Genomic DNA, 16,638 nt, shown 5'->3' with positions numbered 1-16,638 from the left:
ACCGCCGGCGTTGTGGTCAACCCTCAATATTTCTTCTGTAAGGTACGAAGACGGACGTTATTGGTTGTAGGTATACTACAAGAAGAAGGGAGTATACAACAATCGATCAATCAATCATGATGTAATGCGAAGTTTTATGCTAACGAATGCGATCGCTATGAGTATATTACATGGCTTCACCGCCTAGGTACCGTCTCAAAAAGTATGGATAGATGAGAGGATGCATTTAAATAGATAGTTTGTTTAAGTTGACTTGACCTACCTAATATCTTAAGATGGTCGTTTCGTGGTGATGTGTGTCCCGGGTAGCCTAGTCTAGGTACTTGTCTGATTGAAAATAAATCGAGGTCTTTTATTAGTTGTGCATTAAATTATGGGATGGGTATGTTGCACTGTCTAAGTTATTCGACACAATTACCCTGCGGCTATCACCTGGTAGCCCCTGATTATACCTAATATCTACCGCAAGGTCAAGCTCGTATGTCTATCCTCTTTCGTCTGGCTGGTTTTACTCTTCCTTCTTGACATCTTCATCCTTCAGAGGGGATTCACTTCCTTCAACCCCGTCTTTCTCAGCACCCATATCCATATCCACATCCACATCCACATCCACATTTGCCTCCTTCGTCTCGGGGGATACGCCGTTAACCTTTTTGGCACTCGCATCTCCTGCTTGCTGATGTCTGTATACCTTGATCTTGCCGTCCTGGCCCGCGCTAACCATGGTGTCGCCGTGGACGTCGACCCAGAAGCACACGCCATCGTGGGCGCGCCGGATGCGCTGCACAATCTCCTTGGTGCGGACGTCCCAGAGCACGATGTCGCCGTCTTCGCTGGGGGCTGCTACAAAAGCTGTTGCTGTTCTTCCGGTTTCCTCTCCGTCGTCGATATCTTTAGTGGTAGTGGTAGTGGTGGTGGTGGCGATGGTGGTGGTAGGGACGGTACCGAAGCACCCGCCGATGCTGAACTTGGAGTTCTCGTGGCCTTGGTATGTCTTCTTCACGGTGCCGGAGACGTAGTCCCATAGTCGTAGGCATGAGTCCATGCTGAAGGCTAGTACGTACCGCCCGTTGGGCGCGAAGCATACTGATGTTATGGGAGGGTTGTCCTCGTGCACGAGGGTTCGCAGACATTGGCCTGTGGATGTGTCCCATATTCGGCTGTATTGTAGAAAAACAATAGTTAGCTACTTGTACAACACTGAAGAATATTTAAAAGGAGGGGAGGGCAAGTAAGAGAGGAAGGTAAAAAAAAGAATTAAAAAAAATAAACTCACGTCAACCCATCCGTACTACAACTAACCACCAACGTCCCATCCCTACAAAAGTCAATCCCACTCACAGGATCGCTATGGGCCGGCAGACTCCTCATCAACCGGCCAGCACGCACATCCCAGAGGAAAACCGCCTCGTCGTAACTCCCGCTCGCCAGGATATTCCCCTTGGGCGAGAACGCCAGGCTATACACGTAGCTATGATGGCCCAGCAACGGCTTGCCCGCGCGCGCCGGCCGCCCCGTGACCCGGTCCCACAGGCGAATGGCCTTGTCGTCGGACCCCGAGGCCAGCGTCTTGCTGTCGGGAGCCCAGGCGACGGCCGACACGCCGGCCATGTGGCCGACCAGGGTCTCGGCGTGCTGGCCCGTGGCCACGGACCAGATGCGCACGGTCCCGTCCGCGGACGACGACGCGATCCATTCCCCGTCGGGCGAGATGCGCACTTGCGATATCGCGCGCGCGTGCCCGGCTAGGACTAGTCGCGGGGTGTAGTGTGGTTTAGCGAGTTGGCGGGAGGGCGGTGTGGGGGAGGAGGAGGAGGGGGCGTGGGTGTTGCGGAGGAGGGGGGAGGTTGCGGCTCGAGGGGAGCGCGAGTCTGAGGGGGTGCGGGTGCGGGAGCGGGAGCGTGATCTTGGGGTTCGGGATCGTGAGCGTGAGTGTGAGTGGCTTGATAATCGACTGCCGGAACTTGAGTGTCGCGAGCGTATACGTGAGCGAGAACTGGAGAGGGATCTACTGCGGCGCGGCGAACGTTCATCGGAGGAGTAATCTGTCTCGCGGCGACGTTCGCGACTCCGGCTTCGACTTCGACTGGGGCTTTGGCTCTCAGAGCGACTGTCTACGGTTTTCTCCCGGATGGAGACGCTAAGGGTATGCTTGCCATCTTTCTCCTTTGGGGTGTCGTAGTGTGGAACAGGGGTCGAATCGATACTATCGTCATCGTGGACTTTGCGACGCTTAGTTGGTGGCTCGGGGGCGGTGGCGGTGGTATCAACAACGCCAGACATGATGTCTTCGCTGTAGAAGAGCCTTGTATTTACTACCGGGGGGTCATTTGTCAGGATATAGTATCGATTGAGAAGCTATATCTTAATCGAGGGGCAAGGCAAGCAGATCAGATAGGAGATATTACAGCCTTGCTTAGATGAAATAGATACATGTGATGTGATGTGACGACGACGCGACATGACAAGGCTGATTGGAATTATATTTTTTAGCGGGGTCTTCTTATCAAATCGGGATATAATTGGACTATATTACCCTATCGCAGCTCCACTTTATAATACCGCTAATCTTTATCGCGTCGAGCACGCGCCTCACTTAAATCAACGGTGAACACAGTGTAATACGGTGCGCATGGCAACTGTAAAAGACAATTACCAATCGTTCTCGGCAAGTCCTACCCTTTCCAGGAGAAAGAAGCCGGCATGGATGCCGATCTGGATGAAAGTTCAATGCAGGGGGACTGCAACTCTAAAGTATATTTCTATGATTTCTTATGCACGCAAAGACAGGCATGACAAGGCTAAGCATGGAAGCTTTTAATGAGGAAATAACGAACTGCTATTGTGGGATCCCTGTAGGAAAAGGCACCATGGTTATCCCTAGTATCCTAGTATCCTAGTATCTGTATCCTAACCTAGTATCGCTAGCGATATGTACATACATACATATGTAGTGTATGTCCGAGTAACACGAGCAGTAACATGTGGTTTTTGTAGTTTGTATCCAAGTAATTTCAAATGATTTGAGTCGTATCGCAACAATCCTCCTTTCTTCACGAGTTTTTGTAAGTTTTATCTTACAACAACTACAAGAGTCAATTTCAGGAACCTAGCTCTGCAGTCAGGAGTGAGCAGCTTATTACTCCTCCACGGCTTAAGGTGCATCTCACTTTAAAGACAATTACTACATACCTACATAATATGTGTACATGTATGTAGTAAACATTATTAAAATGACAGCCTTGACCCAAAGGATCATTTAATCCTAGTCCAAGCACGCTGCAGCTCCTACATACATACTGCACGACGGGGGCAGCAAAAAAAAAAAACGTGGCAGTGATAAACGCCGCAAAGGGGAAGAGAGAAGTAGAAAAAGAAAAAAAATCCCGAGCAGCTGTTTATATAGACGGAACTACCCACCCTCCATCTTCTTCCCCACGGTGGCCTGAACACCAAGTATCCATCCAGGCGGAGACAACCAGATACGACTACGTAGGGAAGAGAAACCCAAGCGGCCGAGTTTCAAGATGGAGGACCTCCCCACCGAGCTCAATGTCATCACCCTCAACTGCTGGGGCCTCTTACACCTGAGCGAGCACCGCGCCGAGCGTCTAACCGCCATCGGCCGCGAGCTCGCCTCCGCGGACCCCCCGCCTCACATCGTCGCTTTGCAAGAATGCTGGACGCAAGAAGACTACCGCAGCATCCGGCGCGAGACGCGTTTCGTGCTGCCCTTCGGCAAGTTCTACTACAGCGGTGTTTTTGGCGGCGGTCTGGCTATCCTGTCGAGATGGCCTATCGAGGAGAGCACCATGTTTCGGTATCCGCTGAACGGTAGGCCTACGGCCTTCTTCCGCGGTGACTGGTTTGTTGGTAAGGGCGTTGCGTGCGCTCGTATCCGGTACGGCCCTGGTGACCGCGATGTCGTTGAGGTTTTTAATACGCATACTCATGCTATATACGAGCACCCGCCCGATAAGACGGACAGCTATCTAGTCCACCGACTCGCTCAGTCCTGGGAGATGGCTAAGCTCGTCCGTGGCGCCGCCGAGCGCGGACACTTGGCCCTCGCGCTAGGTGACTTTAATGATGTACCGCTGTCGTTGTCATATCGCATGTTAACGGCACATGCCCCTATCAAGGACGCCTGGAGAGTGCTGAACCCAAACTCGTCTCTTGGCTCGGCTGTTCACGAGTTGGAGCGCGCGCGTCGGCAACCGATTCCTTCTGCCCAGTATAACATCGTCGAGAACGGTGTTACGAGTAACAGCGCTTATAATACGTGGAGATGGTCCAAATCCGAACAACGTGCCCTGCACTCAGGGAAACGGCCGATAGTCATTCCGCCAGATGCACCTGATCCGCGCGGCAAGCGTATTGTATGTGATATTCCATCTTTCCTCTCTCTCTTTAAGTCCGTCTCCTGGGACAGAAATTCCCGATATAGCTCGCCAAGGAGCCATTACTCCTAACATCTATCATATTATAATCCCCTGGTTTCTTGAAAAAAATGTTGATTTCTAACTCTTCTATAGGACTATATATTCTTCTCTCCGCAGGTCTCAGTAACCCCTGGCTCCACCCCCGGAGCAACAGCGGCAGCAGCAGCAGCGCGAACAAGCCACGACACAAACGAAGCCAGCCGTACCAAAGGTTGGGTTGTCAAAGACGTCCGCGTCGGCATGTTAGCGCGCCACCCCGACCTTGGCTGCTCTCTTAGCGACCACTTCTCCGTCGAAGCCACCCTCCTCCTCCACACATCCACCTCTCCCAACCTCATCCCTCCTCACTCCCCTTCTCGCCCTCCCTCTCCCAAGAAACCACCCCAGCAAACACAACTCCTCCGCCCATCCTCATCCTCCTCCGACCGATCCAACAGCCACGACCACGCCGCCTCCCTCCTCGCCCTCGAACACGGCACTTATCTCCAATCCCCCACCGGCTCCGAATACCGCGTCGGTTCCCGCCTCGACCTCCGCGCCTCCTTCGACGACCAACTCCGCGCTTCCCCCGCCTCCCCATCCTCCGCCGCCCGCCGCGGCGACGGCCTCCCATGTACCACGTACGACGAAGTCCTCGCCCTCATCCGGACATACTCCTCCCGCGAGCGCACGCAGCGCCGCTGGCGCATGATCCACTTCGCCATATGGACGTTCGTCGTAGTAGCCTGCTACGTCGCCGTATGGTTCGTCGGGAACGTCCACCCCGGCGTAGCCTTCGCCTTCCTAGTCCTAAGCAGCGTCGGTTTCCTAGCCGGTGCCGTCGACGGACTTATGGGCTTGCTCTTCTTCGGCGGGGAAATACGGTCCTTGGCCGAGTTCGAGTGGGAGATTATGAATGCTAAGGCTACGGCTAGTGGGGCCCATGGGCTCGCGCAGCAGCAGCTTGATGATGAGGATGATACTAGAGGTACGAGTGCGGGGACTGGTGGGAATGAGAAGGGTTGGTAAGTTAGGAGGGGGGAGGGTTGGTTTTTTTTTATTGATTGATTGATTTGTTATTTTATGACTTCACCTTGGGGATGAAAAGTATGAATTTGGATTAGATGGGATGCCTTATATATATACCTTGTACCTTATACCTTATACCTTATGTTAACCAGAAGATGAAGATGAAGATGAATGAACAATATATAATTTTAATTTGTATATAAATACCTAAACCTCAACCAGGAATCACTCTAGGGAAGAAATGAGGAAGTGATGAATGAATATCGTGTTAGAGGAAAAGAAATTTTACCTAGGTTAAGGACTAACTATTCCTAGGTAGTGATGATGATGATACCATGAAGAGATATACAGGTTACGCGTAGGGATACTATCCTAACACTATTCATTTTCGACTCACGTAACTGGACTACGCCAGTTACTTCTCCCATCTCCATTTTTCCTTTTTTATTCCTCCCCTCTCCTTTCTTCTCTCCTACAAATTCCATCGTTGTTGTCACTACCCCTTTACACCCACCATACACTAACGAGTATATGCCTCGTACGCAACAACGACGTAGCAAGTATTCATCAGCCCGCTTGTCCCTGACACCAAGCCCGATAAGCAGCCAGCTCGATGCCCTTACTCTTCCCTCCACCATCCTCCGCAGTATCAACGCCCCAGTCGACAATTCCCGAGGGATTATGCTCCCCCATGCGGCGGTACGTGTACCCCATGAAAGCAGTCTGCTTGCGCACATCGAGCACGGGGCCCTTTGTATTTCTATCCCTTAGCAATCTATCACGAGGCCGTTTCCGCTCGCGACGCCCGAACGTCCGTATGAATACTTTTATTTCGTCGCAGAGTTCCATTTCGGGGACCATGACTTCGATCTCGCGGTCTATGCGTTTGAGTTTGGCCGAGTCGTAGGGCACCGATACGAACTGCCCGACGACGCCGCGGACGTGGCGCGGGAATGAAGCTAGCTGTGCTTGCATGGCGGCTACCTTCTCTGGGCTTCTATAAGGTACTAGGCGAGGGGGTGGAGTAGTAGGAAAACCGTTCACGATGTTGCATGTGATTAAGGGGTTTAGAACTAAGCCTTCGGTCTCAGTGCTTGCTTCAGGTTGAGACTCGGACCAGTCAGATATCGGTTCCTCTTCGTCGAAGTAGTGTGTATCCTCGCAGCTTGAGAGCTGTGGGATAAATGGTGGAGGGATGTGCTGCAGACGGTCCCAGGGAATGTCACGGAACCACTTGTGTGATTTGATATCCTCTCCATCGTGGGGATATACCGATCTTCCCGTCCAGTCTTGATATCCACGACGATGCCGACTTCTGCCTATAGGCTCCGGGTTTGTATCCCGGTAACGATACCGCCTTGATGAGAGACGATTCTCTTTCTTACAGATTAAGTTGACGATAAGATCCATGCACCGTCTCGAAATCACGGGTCGAGGCGGAAATGCGAATGTCTGCTTGTGATTGACAATATTGCGCTTCGTCTGTTGACGACCGCCTTCTTCTGACAGAAATGGAGTGTGGCCGTATAAACACTCGTACAGAATGACGCCGACACTCCACTAATCGCATCTTGCATCGTAGTCACCCTCGCGGATGACTTCTGGGGCCATATATTGGCTTGTTCCTACGCAAGATCTCGCCGCGCTACGATTACCGCACCGGTTACGCCAGTTCAAGAGCGGTTCATCTGATAAAGGTGATGGAGGAGGGGTTGGGTATGGTGGATGGCGTTCATGTTTCTGCATCGCCTGGGCTACGCTTTGAGCCCATTTAACTGAACCTTGTAACCCTTCGGCACGGTCAATGGCATCCCCTTCTACTGGTATATTGAACTTTTGCAATAAGCTGTATCGCTGCGTATGATAGTAATTGGTGTCGTGCGACCAGTGACCATCAAAAGCCAAACCAAAATCTGATATCTTCAAGTGCCTAGACGCAGAGATGAGAAAATTGTCTGGTTTGATATCACGGTGTATGCAACGCAATGAGTGCGCCTCCTCGATACATAGGATCATCTCGGCAATGTAAAACTTGGCAACCGGCTCAGTGAGGATATTCTCTCTGATTAGAAGGCCTAGAAAGTCACCACCGGGCATATAATCCATGACTAAATAGAGATTGGCGGCATCTTGAAAGCTAGTGACTAAAGGCACAATCCTGCCGTGGTATTAATCATTAGCATTGCAATCTCAGTAGATTAATAGAGTAAAAACTGACCACTTAGAGCCTTCAGAAGCAACTAAGAAATCCCGTTCCGCGCGTAAATGAGCCTCTTGGCTCGTTCTTAACATTGCTGTCTTGCGTATTACCTTCATGGCGTATACCCGCTTATCTTGTCGCATATCATGCTCGGAATCGCCTGGGCGGGTCTTCTCTCGGACAAGCCTAACGACACCAAAGCTTCCTTTGCCGAGAATCTTGAGGACTTCATAGTTTTCAGCAAGTTGATTATGTTTTCCTTGTACCGCTCCGATACTCTTTGCATTTAAGACTCTCATTTCCCGAAGATAGTCTGTCTCTTGTTTATAAAACGCACGACGCCTAGCATTCTTTTCTGCTTCCGTGAGTCTGGAATTATGGTACAGCTCCCCTTCTAAGTAACGACGACGAAGAGTACGTGGGCTGGGCTTCGTGAGTTTTTCGTTATAGTAGTTCTCAAGGAATATCTTTGCAGCTGCGGCTCGTTCAACGGTTAAAATAGTTGGCGAAGATAGATCGAGAGCCGTCTCCTGAATCGGGGTAAGGTTTGGTTCGGCAGTTGCTGTAGCCTCCTGTTCTCTCTCACGAGTCGCCTTGATAATCTTCCTTTCTCCTAAATTGCACTCCCCTTTGGATTCCAGAGATGTCTTTCCGGTGGTACCGGTTCCGCCAGTTCCGCCAGTTCCACCGGTCCCATTGGTCGGGCCGGATGACTTGCCGCTGGAAGTAGTATTACCATTGCTATACGAATTTCCATTGGAGATAGAGGAAACAACTGTCTCGGGAGAAACAACTTGGAGCGAATCGTTGACGACTCTCTCCGTAGACGCGCAAGACTGTCTAGATTTAGATCTAAATCGATGGATAACAGTAACAGAGGCGCCAAAGGGGCTCCGGAGAAACGGCATGGATAACTTCCTAAAGCGTCGACGCGGCCCAGGTGATCTCTCGGTAGGTGAAGGTGCCGGCCATGTTGCAGGTTCCCTGACGGAGTTGCCAGAAGCTACAGGTTATGTCAGAGTCGTCCTAAAGAGTATTTTCTATTAGAGAAGCAACTCTACCGCTATTCGTCAATGATCTCAGTACAGACAGCATCCGCGAACCACCACGTCGTCTAGATTTCCGAGCAGACTCTCCTCTTTCGGGCATGGATAAAGGAGTGTAAGACGGAGTAGCCAATGGGGAAAGTTCACCGTCCAGTAGGAGAGCTGGTTGGCTCTCGGCCACCGGCAACTCGTACGTCGTCATGCCAGTAATTCATTAGTAACGCGTACCATAAAAACTGTAATTAAAACAGACAATTTACTGAAAGAGAGATAATATTATAACAATTCCTTCTGGGCCCTGTTGTATAATATAGTAAGAGGGCCCAGAACACCACCGAAAGGCGTTGTCTGGTGGATGTTAGATGATGGTGATGGCAAGACTACATCCTAACTGCAACATATTAAGAATTTAAGTACTTAAGATTAGAAATCTAAATATTGGGGTTTCAGCCGGGATAAAGAAGTCGTAGTTACCTCAGGTCTATAAGGTTAAGTCCTAAAAGAAAGGGTGTGCATACCTCCTTCTTAAACCATCTAACCCCCTAACCCCCCCTTCTACGAGTTCAGAATTTCTTACAATATAGAACTCGTACCCTTGTAAAACACATTAATCAACTCATATAGTAGAAAAATAGATGTTAGAGTTAACAAATCGAATAGACCTCTATTATCATGAAAGACATCAAATTCTAAGCGCTAAGTACAAGCAATTCCCCATAAAAAGCAACAATATATGAGACCATCAATACAAGCCTCTTTAAAAGTTCCACTGCCTACACCAATTCCGCATGAGCTCCGATGTCACAGGCTCAAGGTTCTTAGCCGTCTTGCTATATTCCTGCGTTCTCTCCATATCGAACACGATAGTATTCTCGCCCCCGAAGAAAAAGCTCTCGTACGAGTCGATGAGCTTGATGCCCGGGTTCTTATTCACGTCTGTCGTGGTAGCCTGACTAGCCTTCAGCGCCTCCATCCACTCGCTCGAGTCTACAATCCTCTTGATTCTATCCCCATAGTAGTCCTTCACGGCCGGCGCCAAATCCTGCCAGGTGATAGTCTTTGGGTTGACGGAGTGGAAGTACCCGGAAATCCTATCGACGGGGAACGGCTCGTTTATACCCGCCACGTCGAGTACGAGGTTGGCCACGTCTTCGATGGCCATCCAGTCTACCATATCGAACCTGCCCATGTTACCGGGAAGCATGCCGAGGTAGACGGACGATGCGATGATAGAGGGTAACCATTCTTGTTTATTCCATAAGCCCTTCTCGTATCGTGATCCCGCAATCTGCCCGACGCGGATGCTCGCCGTGGGAACACCGGAAAATTTTGCCGCTTCGTCTAGGATCAAACTGCTAACCATCTTCGAGCGGCCATAGTTCCCGAGAGGGATGCTAAAGTCGGTGATTTGCGCTTCGGGAACACGTCCTTTCCAAGCCTCTACTGTTCCGATGCTGGAAATAAATATGATGGGAACGCGCTTGGCGGCTTTGGCGCTGAAGTCCACGAAGTGGCGCACACCACGTATATGTGGCTCGAAGGTCGAGAGAGGGATGTTAAAATTGACAGGCCATGCGTTGTGAATAATGCGATCGACGGTGCCTAAAAGTTCGTTGTACTTCTCATTGCCCACACTGAAGTCGGGATAAGATAGGTCAGCCTGGAGGAACTCGCACTTGCGGAAGTCGGTGTTTAGACCACGGCTGTGGAAGACTTCGGTCTGTTTTGAGAGACCATCCTTGGAACGGTTGAAGCAAATGACCTTCTTGACCTTGCTGTCAGCAATCAATAGGTCCAAAAGGTAGGAACCCAAGGCACCCGTGGTACCCGTAACTATGATAGTCTGGCCATCATCCAACGGCGGAGGCTTAGTAGTGTTCGCTATTGGTAAGTCCTTCGTATACTTCTCAAATTGCGCCTTCATCGTCTGCACCGCCTGCTCGACCTCATTTGTGTTCTGTACACCGCCAGATTCGACCAGAGAATTAATGTAAGCAGCGAGAGCCTTGAAATTAGGATTTGAATAGATAACGCGAGGAGCCAATGCAGTATGATCAACATTAACTCCGGCTGCTTTGAGTCCAGCGGTTAGTAACCGGCTGGCATTGATCACCTGAAGTGAATCTATGCCAGCGCTGAAAAAGTCAGCGTCAGGGGCTAAATCCGGAGTTTCAAGCCTAGTTGCAAAGAGTTTCTTAATAGACTCTACAAGGGCGCTCTCGGAGCTGATGTCTAGGGTGGGTGCGTTCGCTTGCTGGTCATTCTCAGCCTTCTTGTATAGCTCGTCGATCTCATCTTGGTACAGCTTGACACTAAGTCCCCGCTGAATAGTTCCCTTCCCTGCTCGTAGAAGCGGCTTCTCCGGTTTTGAGAACATGATGAAATCTCTTTCTATGCGTCCGTGGGCCACAGACTCCTTATTTGCGTGAGATATTAGAGGCCACACTCTGTCGATCAATTCTTTCTCTTCTTTCTCGCTTTGGGGGTGGTTATGAGGTTCAAGAATCATTGCGGGCTGGAAGTAATCTTGGCCTACAACTAGAACTCCTTTGAGCTCTGGATGGGCGGTCACTATCTCTTCGGTAGTGACCGGGTTGAGCTTCTCGCCGTTTGAGAAGACTATAACGGTATCGGAGCGCCCAGCGTACTTCCAGTGGTCTTTAAGAGTCGGATGCGGACGGAACATATCTTTGCTGTCGTACTCGTCGAGCTCTGGGAATGTGTAGAATACGCCCTGGGCCCCAGGGTAACGATCCTTGCGTACGAAGAAAAGATGATATGCGTCCTTGTCGGTGTCACTAGGGCGGAAATCCATGCCGGCCAGCTCAGTATCAAAATGAAAGTACTGCCACAGCTCTGGATTGGTCTGGAAAAAGAAAGGGTATGGTGCTCTAATTTGTTAGCATTACACTATTGCCACGTACAGTAGGGAAGGAGTTTTATCGAAGGTAACTTACTCGGTGGCAGAGATGAGGTTGGCCAAGTTTACGCCTTGCTTAACAAGACTGTTCCCTGCACGGGCTGTTAAATTACCTGCGTAGAGCGTTAGAAACATGTACGATTAATTACTGGCTCGTATTTGTGAGCAGCGAAATCATCTCACTTACCCCCACCAAACATAGCGACGCTTAATTTCTTCAACGCTTCAACATACTCAGGAACATGGCTCATCTCTTCTAAAATCGAAGGCGGTAATAAGGTAGCTGTGCCTGGTCCAGCGTGTTTGATATATTCGCAAAGTATATCAGGTCCCAGAGGTTTGGAAGTAATCGGAAGCATAATAGGCCTTCCGCAATAAATACCTAAGAACACAGAGATGTACATTCCGGCTGCGTGGAAGAATGGCACTGGCGAAACCATTAGATGCAGTTCTTAACGTGACAAATTAATGCACTTACTAGGGAAAATATATCTTTCCGATCTTCGAGTTAATTCCACAGTCCAGAGGTGGACGCCGTTCCTCGGAGGCCTGCTATAAAATGAATCAACCGCCGCGAGCCATCCTTGTCTGCAAACAATTGGTTTTGGGAAACCAGTGCTTCCACTAGTGTGTAGAACGCAATAGGGATCCCATTCTCCCTCTTCGAAGGACCTCTCGTAGTTGATGGTTGACGGTTCCTCATTGTAGTAGAACTCTCGCTCAGGGGCAACGACCAAATTCTTCAAGTCATGTAACTCTTTCCAGGAGTTAACAGAATCTTGGAATTCAGGGGAGTGGGCAATAAACCGGCAGTCCGTATCCTGGAAGAGTTTAATCTGACCCTCGGTCGAGTTTCGAGGTGAGATGAATAAAGCCTATAAATGTTAGTAATAGGTACCTAGTGTTGTCGTGAATATTGCTGATGAATCCCACCTTATAGCCCGCCTTCATAGCACCGAACGCAAATGAGACGTAACGAGAATCGTTCAGTGTAATAAACGCAATTGTTGGAAACTGGCCTTCGGGTGACGGGCCAGCGAAATCAATGATCTTCTTCGCAACGTAGTTGATTGCTTTTCCAAACTGGCGATAAGTGATCTTTTCCCACCCGTCTTCAGGCTCTGAGCCTCGTGGTATAGAAATCCATTCTTTATCTGGTTCAGTCGCTACTCTCTCTTGAACGACATGGAGCGGAAGCCGTCGCCCATATTTAGGACCCTCCGTGTCATTAACTCCGCTCATAATGATACAATGGTGATATATCTATCCTCGAAGTTGTTGAAATAAGGGGCTCTCGTAGATTGGTCTTAGGCTTTCTCTTCTTCACTCAGATGAGACAACCCTCTCTTACCTGAGAGGTGTTTGGCTTCCTTATATACCTATCTATATTAGTGTTAAGCTGTATAAATATGCCGTGTCAGGCTGGGGTTGTCATATCTTCCATACCTAGTATAGCCTTAAATGTAGCGTGCGTCTGCAGATGCGACCCTATTAACAGCGAGGTATATTTCGCGAATGCCGAACGCGAGATCTACGGTTCTCTCTATATTACATCACCGTGTTGATACAGAATTTATGATTTATTGGGCGTAAAACACTTATACTAGATGTTCTAAGCCAGCTGTAAAATGTGGTCCTCACGCCACCACAGATTAGTTTTTTTTTAAAATGGGTGCCATGTAACTTCCAAAGATATCTATATTACTACATTTTCGTACTTTAATATAGAAAGTACAGGTAAGGAAGGTAGGTTATGCTGCATAAGGCATGTACGTATACCTACCTAACATGTAGGTAGAACCTTGGGATCCTTCCATGAATGGATACATGAGTCTATATCGAGCATTAGTAGGTACATGCATGTACCTATGTATATCTAGACTCCACATTCTTCAACGGTTGCAACTCCCTCGTAAAAATCTACATATCTCTTTCGAGAAGCAGGTAGTGAAACCTTAGCTATCCGTAGCCTCCGTGCTTGACGTAGGTAATGACTCTATACCATATGAGTACTAGATCAACCAAGTATGAAGCTTATTAAGACAACCGGTGACAGCTTCGGCATTTCCCATCTATGTTAGTGTGACACTAATGCATAAGTGGATTTTGATTGCCGTTTCCCTCTTATGTCCATTTAGGTAGCCCTCTTAGAATCTAGGTTACATTCTAAACTTCTAAGTACCTTACTCTTACTCATGTGTAAGGATTCGTATGTAGGCTGAGCTGTACAGCTACTATGTAAAGAGCTGAGTCAATACTTTTACGATCTACCCACCAACATCGATGATAGATATCAGAAAACCTTCTAGATAAAATCGATAGGCATTCATAACTCTGTAAGGGTCAGCCGGATAGTATTGGTTCCGCTCTTTCGCGACGCGGTTCGGACGCCGAGAGTGTTAGTGGGGCAACATGTATCTTCGACCGAGGCATCCCCGCAATAGTGGATCTAATTGTCTGAATTGAACGGGCCAATATCCGGGATTGATCCTCTAGCTCCCGGGTCACACAATGGTTTTAGCGTAGAGTTCTACCGGATTGGTGCTATTTACGTGGTAATCCCGAGTAGTATATTCTCCGAAATCCGGTCACCACCAACTTAATGTATAAAATATACATAGAACACGCTTATATCACCGACGGATTTCGCTCTTAGCTCTCTATAATACTTAATACGTCGATATGACGACAAAAGTTTCGTGATCCATCTATTAAGAAATAAAATTTTTATAGAACTTTGCCTTAAGTGCAGTAGTAGGTCTATTCATGTTTCTAAGGTTGAATTTAGAATATGAAATCCAGTTGTTAGGGTTAGCTACCAACTACCTTCCATATACGATCTTAAACCAGTATCTACCTATTCTTCATTTGAACTCTGATGTATAGTTCCAATATGACAAATCCCTATAATGAAAGAATGAGATCTCTAAATTATATTCACACACTTATAATCGAGATGTAGAATCCAGCATGACCCTAGTATTAAAGCTGAGTCTATTTTAGCCTTACCGGCAATTCAAATCTCCATACTTAAATAAAGGATCGATGTTTTTATGCACTAAATTGTACCGCATTGCAGCTGTTCTAAATACATACTAGCCCTAGGGTTGACGCTTTACTCCGTTGGTTCCCCGGAATATTTTCTTGGGATAATAATCCCAACCGGCATATAAATGAGCCAGTCGATGATACGCAGGAGCCCCCGGAGTTGACGGCTTGCGGTACCAATTACTCATTACTGATCTAAGCTCATCGGGTATAACAACGGGATTAAATCCCATACCTACGAAATCCACGGGTTTCAACTACATCGGTAGATCACCATACTGACCTCCTATATCGCAATTGGCTCTCTTGACCATCTAGTCCTCCTGCGCCAAGATCACTAGCAATTAATATTAATTCCCGCACCTACGGACATGTGTCACCTTGACCCGTATTAGGAGTTGATTGGCATCCACCTAGATGAAGACATATAGCAGGTTTGATAACCTTCCGTCGCGATGCCGATGCTACACCGAACATGCTATATAAACAGGAGTGTCGCACAAAGGTTCCAATTTTTGTAAGGGGGCAACTGCGCAGCTGAGGTGCTGTCGGAAATAGCAAGATATCATATCATATCTTCCGTTCCTAGCCGTGATCTAGAGAGCGGCGGTGACCAACGTATATCGCAACCCAATATGCGGGTGCCGTGACGACCCGTATTGCAGTAGTGTTTTATCGCGAACCCAGAGGCCAGACTCTCTACGCAGTTGACTAGTCGAACGATGGATACTCTGGCCACCTAGCAGCATCCAAGGCATACAATTGCGGGAATAAAGCGGTACTTGGAAGCGGTGAAGATCAGACGAGAAGGGCCGAAATATCGAGGATATGGACACGTACGATGAAGCCTAGTAACATCGGGCAACTACTTCTATGATTGAGGTGATTGTTGGGTGTCTAGACATAAGACCTGATGGGCCTTCTCAATGAGGCTGGCAAGCATGTTAAGTGTCGTTCTAACAGACGGCAGTTGGCTATTCTTTCAGTAAATTCTAATCTGAGAACTGGTTCACTACCTTCTGCCTCTGATTAGGTACACAGAGCATCTCACACCACGAAATAGGGGGGGGGTACTTGAACTCATACTTGAGTAAATTGGGATACGTAGAATGAATAATTTAGAGTTAAGTGAGTTTTTTTCAACGAGGCATAACCCGTCCACAGAATCCCAAGTGGAAGTCCCGACTTAAATAGAGCCCACTATGGAATCCATGGAGTAAAGGAATAGCTCCAGTACAATACGTGTATTCTAATGGTCGTTGTTATTAAGGGATTATAAGAAAAGGGGTAGCTATCCATCTTGGAAAATATCCCGCATACTCATCTTTTGGGATAATAAGGCTGAACTGTGTATAAAGTAAGATGCTAGAGACATGGTTTAAATCGAGCCACAACAATAAATAAAGTGAAAGTTAATAGACTATCAAGCGCTCTCGACCTGTTCAAAAAAATCCGATTTACACTTAGCTGAACAAGACTAAGCTAAACCCACAATATCATCGTTAAACACAATAAATCAGTAAATGCCATTATATAATTGTGGCGGTCAGAGTATGAGATAACATTCTCCTCAACAAATATTTGAATATGTTTCGTTCTTTATAATGAGTATATTACTCTTTGATAGGTATCTCCTTTCTAAGAAGCCTCCTTTTTAATACCAAAGGATATGATGCTGTTGTAAAGACTTTATGAGGTATGCCATACTCATAACATCACACGCGGGAGTTTGCATAATGTAATCTATCTTTGTATGAGATATGCGAGTTTTATTTTATACTTTAGGATGTTAGTAATATAACCAATATTTTCTAATATTCTTCTCGCCCCAGTAGATGACTGTAGTATCCGCATATATCATCTTGTCATCATCTAATAGATCAGTTTACTTATAAGGCTAAACTTATAAACATGATGATACAATACAGGCCTTGAACACAACTGTAGCTGTCAAAAATGAATTTTATGTATTTT

At 47.9% G+C, this 16,638-nt stretch overlaps 4 protein-coding genes across 5 annotated transcripts; 1 reads left to right on the top strand and 3 right to left on the bottom strand.

Annotated features, from left to right (window-relative positions):
* Nucleotides 1-508: 508 nt before the first annotated feature.
* GL218_01942 (WD repeat-containing protein 5) lies at nt 509-2,283 on the bottom strand (the record flags this gene model as incomplete). Its single annotated transcript, XM_033578429.1, has 2 exons — nt 509-1,160; nt 1,277-2,283. 2 exons carry the CDS (start codon nt 2,281-2,283, stop codon nt 509-511), a joined length of 1,659 nt encoding a protein of 552 aa, XP_033439182.1.
* A 1,244-nt stretch (nt 2,284-3,527) lies between these two features.
* GL218_01941 (Inositol phosphosphingolipids phospholipase C) lies at nt 3,528-5,450 on the top strand (the record flags this gene model as incomplete). Of its 2 annotated transcripts, XM_033578428.1 has the most annotated exons (3): nt 3,528-4,379; nt 4,536-5,240; nt 5,357-5,389. In XM_033578428.1, the coding sequence occupies 3 exons, from the start codon at nt 3,528-3,530 to the stop codon at nt 5,387-5,389; spliced, it is 1,590 nt and encodes a 529-aa protein (XP_033438999.1). The 2 variants fall into 2 exon arrangements, with proteins under 2 accessions (XP_033438999.1, XP_033439000.1); XM_033578427.1 differs by having other exon boundaries at nt 4,536-5,450.
* Nucleotides 5,451-6,017: 567 nt separating this feature from the next.
* GL218_01940 (Serine/threonine-protein kinase cbk1) lies at nt 6,018-8,799 on the bottom strand (the record flags this gene model as incomplete). Its single annotated transcript, XM_033578426.1, has 4 exons — nt 6,018-7,010; nt 7,080-7,608; nt 7,669-8,653; nt 8,712-8,799. 4 exons carry the CDS (start codon nt 8,797-8,799, stop codon nt 6,018-6,020), a joined length of 2,595 nt encoding a protein of 864 aa, XP_033439184.1.
* Nucleotides 8,800-9,453: 654 nt separating this feature from the next.
* On the bottom strand, nt 9,454-12,858 carry GL218_01939 (Linear gramicidin synthase subunit D; the record flags this gene model as incomplete). Its single annotated transcript, XM_033578425.1, has 5 exons — nt 9,454-11,587; nt 11,654-11,729; nt 11,804-12,043; nt 12,095-12,491; nt 12,550-12,858. 5 exons carry the CDS (start codon nt 12,856-12,858, stop codon nt 9,454-9,456), a joined length of 3,156 nt encoding a protein of 1,051 aa, XP_033438113.1.
* Between the last annotated feature and the right edge of the window lie 3,780 nt (nt 12,859-16,638).

Source organism: Daldinia childiae (assembly GCF_008694065.1).
Source record: "Daldinia childiae strain JS-1345 chromosome Unknown Scaffold2, whole genome shotgun sequence".
Taxonomy (NCBI): Eukaryota; Fungi; Ascomycota; class Sordariomycetes; order Xylariales; family Hypoxylaceae; genus Daldinia; species Daldinia childiae.
Note: the sequence above shows the minus strand (reverse complement) of the source record. Positions and strands in the feature narration are given on the sequence as shown.